Here is a 7,937-nt window from a genome sequence, read left to right on the forward strand (position 1 = left end):
TGCTCTGGAGGTGCAATTTGATGCTGAAAATGGTCCACTAGCCAAATAATATCAGTCAGTGATGGTCCTGTGAGGTCCCGTTCCACTGGTAGAGGTGCTGAGACATTGTGTATTAAAAGTCAGCAATTGTACACATATATGGTAGGTGAAGTTGATGTAATGACTGTAGATATTACTGGTGACTCAGTGTATGTGTGCGTTAGTGCTCTTCTTCTGACAGGCTTAACATACACAAGCTCAGGCGAACAGCAGAAACTACTTGGCGAGACGACCGCTCTGTCCATTCGGAGTCTCCTGGAGTGGGTGGAGCCAAAGGGGAAGAAAGGGGCAGCCTGCACCAACAGCCAAATGCAACAATGCTGGCTTAACCAACGAATCTTTTCTAGTTTCTTGTTATGTTTTCCTCACCTGAGAGAATTCAGTAGGAAAAATTTTTTCTTCACAATGTTATATAATGTTCAGTAGTCTGAGAAGGAGAAGCATGGATCAGTCAGACCATAAATGTTCCTTTTTTGCTGAAATATTTTGAGGTAAGATAAGTTATAGGAAATTTTTTTTTAAAAAAAATATAGTTATAGTGTCATATAAATAGCGAAATCACTTTGGCTGTGGTGAGCTCTCCAGCTGTCAACCACTACAGAAGAGTGAGCACAGACAGCCAGGGACCAGCATCACTGACCTGCCACAGACAAACCCACCCACTCACACATTCTCTCTCTCTCTCTCTCTCACACACACACACACACAAAATTTGTTTTCTATAATGACTCTCAGTCTGTGTAATCCCTATTATTACAGGTAAAATGGTGAGCTGAATGTTAGACTTATAAATGCAATGAACAAGAGAATACTCAAGTGTTTTTAAAAACTAATCTCTATCAATGCCATTTGTAGCATTTCTAAGATTACTGTGAACATGAATCTTGACACATTTTCCTGTATTGAAATATGAATTGAAACCCTGTTTTAAGCCTGTTTTACATGTAATCCTATGAGAAATAGTCACAAGGAGGGTGAAATGTCTTTTTCTCTAATGGCTTTTCAGAAAAGAGCAGAATGAGTAGAATCAGAAGTTGGGGCAAGTGAGAAAACAAATAAATACTGTAGGACAAAGTGCTGGTAAAAATTAATCTTGTTAATGTTGACATGTTGAATTGAAAATTATTTATGTCCAATGTGATGTCCTAACATAAACTCTCAAAAAGTAGTCTCTGTAAAAGACAGATAGCTTACCTACACGTTTTGAATAAATGTTTATTGACGCCCTAAAAACTGTCATTAAATTTAGTCAAGCAAACAGGTTTTCTTTCTTTTTTTTGTTGCTAAAGGGAAATGTGTGAAAATCTCGTCCATGGTAATCCATATATTTTATACATGGCTGAAAAAAGGCTGGAGTAATGAAATTATACATTTGTGAAGGTACTGTTGTGTCCTAATGTGACTTCCAAACAATCTTTTTTTTTCCCCAATCACTATGTTATTTGGTAGAAAACAGTGACAGGTCTGTATGAAATGGAGCATAAATCCTCTAATTGGGACATCTCAATTTCCAGCCCAAGGCTGAACGATGCATGTCGTCTACACTTCAACTCCCTGCCACACGCCACAAATTCACACAAATGCTGGAGCCACATCAAATATTTAAGATGTTTTCATGCTTTCCATTTGTGGCTTATTGAAGGAATATGCAATCTATTTTCCTCTGGGTTTGGGTAATTGGAATAAGAGCCTAACTGGGATACGCTACATTAAATAAGATATTTATATGTGAGGTGTCAGGGCCAGAATGTTATTTATGTAAGATTGGAATGTGCATTGAAATGTGACTAATTACACTGTGCATATAGCAGAATGGATATGAAGTCTGTGCTCTTAGAGCATCTCAGTCAACTTCCATTGACTGTGTATGGAGATGCAGAGAGCAGAAAGAGCGACAGCCACATCTCCTGGGAATGTGGGGTTTGGGGCAAGAGGGGGGAGTGGTGTCAAGGGGGGACTTAAAATAAAACCACTGGATTTCACAGTTCAAAGTCTTATTATCCACTAGCTAAGTGAGCTGGTCTCCTGGCTGTCTGCTCCAGAGCTGCAGACACGATAGCCATTGAAGGCTGTAGAGATGGAGTGAATGCTATGCTGAGAAGAGAAGAGAAGGAGATAGTGTAATAGAAGAGAAGAGAAGGAGAAAACACGGTGAGAGAAGGGAAGGAGAAAAAAGGGGAAGAGAAGAGAAGGAGAAAAGCAGGGAAGAGAAGAAAAGGAGAAAAGAGAGGAAGAGCAGAGAAGAGAAGGAGAAAAGAGGGTAAGAGAAGAGAAAAAAGGAGAAAACAGGGTAAGAGAAGAGAACAAAAGGAGAAAACAGGGTAAGAGAAGAGAAGAGAAGAGAGAAGAGAAGAGAAGAAGAAAACAGGGTAAGAGAAGAGAAGGTAAAAGAGGGTAAGGGAAGAAAAGAGAAGGAGAAAACAGGGTAAGAGAAGAGAAGAAAAGGAGAAAACAGGGTAAGAGAAGAGAAGGAGAAAAGAGGGTAAAGGAAGAGAAAAGAAGGAGAAAACAGGGTAAGAGAAGAAAAGGATAAAACAGGGTAAGAGAAGAGAAAAGAAGAGAAAGAGAAAACAGGGTAAGAGAAGAGAAGAGAAGGAGAAAACAGGGTAAGAGAAGAGAAGGAGAAAACAGGGTAAGAGAAGAAAAGGAGAAAACAGGGTAAGAGAAGAAAAGGAGAAAACAGGGTAAGAGAAGAGAAGGTAAAAGAGGGTAAGGGAAGAGAAGGAGCCAAGAGGGTAAGAGAACAGAAGGATAAAACAGGGTTAGAGAAGAGAAGGAGAAAACAGGGAAAGAGAAGAGAAGAATAATGATTTTTGATAATAATGAACTACAGAACCCCATGTGATGACGAACAGCGCCACCTGCTGAATCTACCCTCAGCACTGTTAATGCCTTTGGACATCATCCAGAGAGCAGGCAATACCAGGGTCAGAGGTCGAAGATTACCTAAGTTGACGGTGAGTTTGACTTTTCCCCCGTCCAGCTCCAGGCGCAGGGTGTCGGCGGACTCTGAGGAGGTGGTGGCCATGAGCAGACCATAAGCCCTCTGGGACATGAAGCGCAGCGAGACGTCCTCGGCTTCTGTGTGCATGGCGCGAGGCATGAGCACCTTCAGAAACATGCTGCCATCATAACTCAGCACTGTGGACTCTGCACAGGAGAAACATCACACACTGATTTATTATCTTATTATCTGGTTATTCACAATTAAAACATGGTGTGGGTGCAACAGAGCATTTTTGGATTATGTTTCTATAGCATTTTATATTATTACACATCTTAGGGATTTAAGTAAAAAAAAAAGAAAAAGAAATCCTTCATGCCTGAAACGCTCTCAGTATACCAGACTAATGCTCTGAATGCTACAGAATAAGGCTCAAGCATACTCACTAACACTCTGTAGCTACAGGCTGCACAATCAGAACACTCTTGTGTGACAGCATGTGGTAACAGTGTGATCTGAAGACACATCCGTGGAGTTTCAGCTTTACTAACATGCACATAGTGAATAAAAGAATAAAGAAACGCAGTATGGGGGATAAGGTTGAGCTTTAATGCATCTCACTCGCTCAGCTAATCTGGATTTAAACACTGGTTAGAATAGAAGTGTATAATTTTCATAAGATTACCTGAAATATGCTTCATATGCGTGCTAATATAGTGGAAACAGGAACATGCCGAGACGAGGGTGAGATTGTCATAGGTAGAAAGAACCAGCGGGCTGACAGAACTTACAACAAATGTGATTTCCTGTCTTGCTGTGCAATGCTCAGCCATATCAGAACATCACCTTGTTAGCCATTGTGCTCTGCTTATTGTTGTTTCGTGCATAACGACGCAAGAACGGTATAGTTCTTGTTTAGCAGCTACAGCTGATTTATTTTTTTTATAGATGAAAAAATTCTGTCAGTTGAATTCTGGCAGATTTTTGTCAGTGCTAATGCAAGAATAGCATCTGAGGGGGGAAAAAAGGCTTCTCCCAAACCAAATTAACAATATCAATAAAGAACAATATCTCAGCAAGAAATCTCAGCAAGAAGCTCTGTGTTTGTTAATTAATGTAATGAATTTTACACTAATTATATCGAAGCTTTACTATGAACACCCTCCCTACCTCCAAAAAAAATCTATTAAAAATATACATTTATTTTGCGTGCACATATCAATCACGAATGACTACTGTAAGAATATATATATGATTTGAATCGGTCACAGTGACAGATAATATTAATACATAATTTCTATTTTATAATGTTCTCAAAATGTTGAGAAATCAGGCAGACTAATACTCCAAAAAAAAAAAAATCTGACGTATGATCTAATTTGAACAGTCCAGCTAATTTATTTATCATTCAAGCTAAATTTAAGTTTACTAAGACCTCATTCCATAACACCAGGACTGACATTTGATCCTACTAATTTAGATATTTGGTCTCCATTAGAAAAAATTACTGATGTGCTTCTGTCATTGATATTCCACTTAGAGACAACAGATGGCAGAAGTGAGTTAGAAATCCCACAACACTATCAGAACACAAACAAAGGGCAAAGTGAATTTGTGCCACTGTGAATAAGATTCCATTTCTGTAAGCTTGTGGATCATGTGGCATTACTCATTTCTGCTCAGATCACAAACAGTACAATGCAGTACAATGCTCCAAGTCCCCCTCTGCTCTCTACCCTCTACCCTAAAGCCTTCCCACCCTCACCGGTTTCACAGTTGGGTCCCAGGTATCCGGTTCCAGTGCAGTCGCATATGTGTCGGTTCCAGCCTTCGTGGCAGTGGCCGCCGTGGGCACAGGGCTCGGTGCTGCAGCGCCGGTGGGTCTCACGTGTGCAGGAGACACTGACGCCTGCTGCACTCTGCAGCTCAGCCAGACGCCGCAAGTCCCGGCTCCGGCCGTCAACAAACATGTCCCGCATGCAGCCCACGAAACCCAAACGCAGAGATGCTGTCCACACCTCGGGGGGCAGAGGATGAGCCTTGCTTTCCTCTGGGAGACCACCAAGGTACATCTCACCATCCAGGTCCAGGATCTCACTGCCTTCATTGGTGGAGAAGGGCATGCTGCGGCCGTTCACCGAGATGGAGCCTGGAAGAAGAAAGGAGGGGCCATGAGAAAAACTCTCTGATGAGAGAGTCTGTGGCCTAGGTATCTAACAGCAGATAATATTGAGGTGTGGTATGTAATAATCCAAAGCTACAAGCATTGAAATCCTCTGGTGTGAAGCAGGGACATTAGCAGGTGCTGTCCTTTGGCACTATATCAGTATCCTTATGATCCACATTGGAGATTTGAACCATTAACTATGGATCTTAGGCTACAAAGATGCACAAGTTAATTTTAACCCTTAATAGTCTGTGATGGCAGCCACACCATAAAATATCATCGTTTACATTTTGCATAATAATTAAGGAATTGTCAGTGGAATAGGCAAAAAAAAGATTAAAAATATGTTTTTTTTCTGAAATATTTTATGTTGCTTGGATTATAAACTGTACTCTGCAAAGATTTGCATTATTAATCATTGCTGTTCGATTTTACATTAGTTGTACATTAGTTGTGTTATAAATAGCAGGCCCACAGCTTTCAAACAAGCCCTTTTGACCAATCATATGTTTTGTTCTTCAGTCCCTACACTAATCCTAATGTGGTAATATAGCAGCAGATTTGTGTGTGTCATCATTTTTATTGCCCATTAATCCTAAGTATCAAAACCATGCAAGAATTTTAAATCCAAGTTGAAACCTTGTGATCTCTGAGTTGCACGACCTCTGATGGATTTTGGTTTTAACCAATTTAACCAGTGCACCATTTCCTGTTCTCTGGCTATGTGGTAATTTTGTTTCCTCACATGTATGGTATTTGTTTAAACTAGGTAAGCATTTGCTAGCTAATGATATCATTGGTTTAATACATTGCCCTGATTTCTATGAGTAACCCTGCATTAATCAGTGTTTGTATTGTAATACTAAATGTTTTCCATTATATTATTGAAGCTTATAAGTAACCAAAAAAGTCTGAAATCCAAGATCTTAGAATTTCGTGTCAACCGAACTTAAGTTTGGATCTTACCATGTGTGAAAAACATGGACTCCCAGGGCTAGGCATCGAATAATAAGCAAACTGACTATACTTATAAAAATGCTAGATTCATTTAGCATATAAGGAATCAGCTTTGAGGCAATGTCTTAACTTAGCCTTTTCATCAGTTTCAATCAATAGAAACACTAATTAAATAAACAAAACAGTGCATCAGCTTAATAAGCATTAAGAAGAACCTATCATGTCCTATTTATAAAAGATTTTCATAGCAGGAGCGACATATAAAACTGCATAATCGATTCGCAGAGTGGAAGGAATTTGTCGGTGTGAAAACAAACCCAGAATTGATCCTGGATACATACTCAAGTGTTCAGGCTCTATGGACACCCTTAAACACGGAATCCTGTTACAAATGGGTTTCAACCCAGTGACTAAATTTTTCTCCAAAAGACTCATTTTCATGGTGTTTAAAAATTTGTTTCCCCTTGAGATTGATAATAACTGGTACACTGAAGTGCATAGACATGGAGAGACTGTACCTGATACAGAGATGATAGTACCCATGTGAGTGTCTCAGACCTTTTGCAAATATCCATAAAATATTTACTGTGTCAGACAGTATATAGAATAACACTATTTATCGATACTGTTTTTATTGATTGCTTTATTTATTACTACTTGCTTTTTTTTATTTAAAAAAAAAAAACTTTCTTGCAGAGTTTATGCACTTAATTAGGTCCTCACTTAGATTTTGAATTTGTGCTTTTTAGCTGCAGACCAGACCACTCTACAACTTGCATGAATCAGCATTAGCTGGACTAGAGTCTTTTAGGTTATGAACCCTTACAGGTTGATCAAGTAATTTTCATAATTGTACCTTCGGGTGCGTGCTCTTTTTGTAAGTCACTCTGTATAAAAGCGTCTGCCAAATCACGAAATGTAAAAATGTAATATAAATGCACTATATACAATATGCATCAGACACTTTGTGGGTGGACCGTCTGAAGCTAAGACTAAAAGAAGAGAAGTATTAGAAATGGATTAATCAGTGGATAATGCATACATTTTCCCTTTTTTCCACTTAGAGTTTGGTAAGTTTGGTCAAATGTGAAAGTGGAAGTTTATGTACTTAACCATGGAGGCCAGGACGGTTTTGTTCTTAGCACAGTTTTCAGGTTTACCCATTTCCTTGCTGAGTACCACCAGAAAAGTCATCACCATCATGTGATCATGTGACCATGACCACACAAGGGCAGCCTATAATAAAGTACTGCTACGTAGTGCTCGGCTACCGACCATTTTTATCAGCCCAAGTGATCCAGGTGGCCTGGTGGTCCTCCACTCAGTAACATACATAACCTTGCACTGCACTTTCCTTTTGCTCCAGACCACTAGGACAGTTTCCTTCAGAACTAGTGGACATTCCTGTTTGCATGTTTGAGTACCAACAGAAAAGAATTAACCTCATGACAATGACTGTGACCCCACATAGATTATCTATAAAAGTTCCTGTATTGTTCGTCCTCTGGACACTCTCAGACAAAACTGTTTCCTTCAGAACTAGTGGCATTTTCCAGTTTGCTTGTTTCCTTTCCAAATACCAAAAGAAAAGTTATCACATTGTAACCATGACCATAGTATATACAGGCTGCCTATAAAATGTCCCGTTGATCACCTGGCCATTCTCATCAACATGACCCAGATACCCTAGCAGTAGAACCATGTGCATAACCCTCCATTCTACTTCCTTTCTTTCCAGACCACAAGAGCTGCTTGCTACTAGAAAAGGTCATATACCAAAAGTCATCACAAGGGTTTGTAATGCACCTGGCATACCTCATCAGACAACAA

The 7,937-nt window shown here is 39.6% G+C and overlaps 1 protein-coding gene across 1 annotated transcript; it reads right to left on the bottom strand.

Annotated features, from left to right (window-relative positions):
• Positions 1–1,228: 1,228 nt before the first annotated feature.
• LOC128622697 (neurexin-2-like) lies at positions 1,229–7,307 on the bottom strand. Its single transcript, XM_053649398.1, has 2 exons — positions 7,221–7,307; positions 1,229–5,196 (listed from the first exon to the last, which is right to left on the bottom strand). Exons 1-2 carry the CDS (start codon positions 7,305–7,307, stop codon positions 4,723–4,725), a joined length of 561 nt encoding a protein of 186 aa, XP_053505373.1. The 3' UTR covers positions 1,229–4,722.
• Positions 7,308–7,937: the final 630 nt, after the last annotated feature.

The sequence above is a fragment of the Ictalurus furcatus genome, chromosome 18 (assembly GCF_023375685.1).
Source record: "Ictalurus furcatus strain D&B chromosome 18, Billie_1.0, whole genome shotgun sequence".
NCBI lineage: Eukaryota > Metazoa > Chordata > Actinopteri > Siluriformes > Ictaluridae > Ictalurus > Ictalurus furcatus.

Bases quoted from the DNA above. Each gene is read 5' to 3' on its own strand.
- LOC128622697 (XM_053649398.1), bottom strand. From the start codon at position 7,307: ATGGTGATGACTTTTCTGGTGGTACTCAGCAAGGAAATGGGTAAACCT. The intron at 5,197-7,220 runs GTTAAGTACATA...ATCTGCTGTTAG, and splicing joins AAACCGTCCTGGCCTCCATG to ATACCTAGGCCACAGACTCT.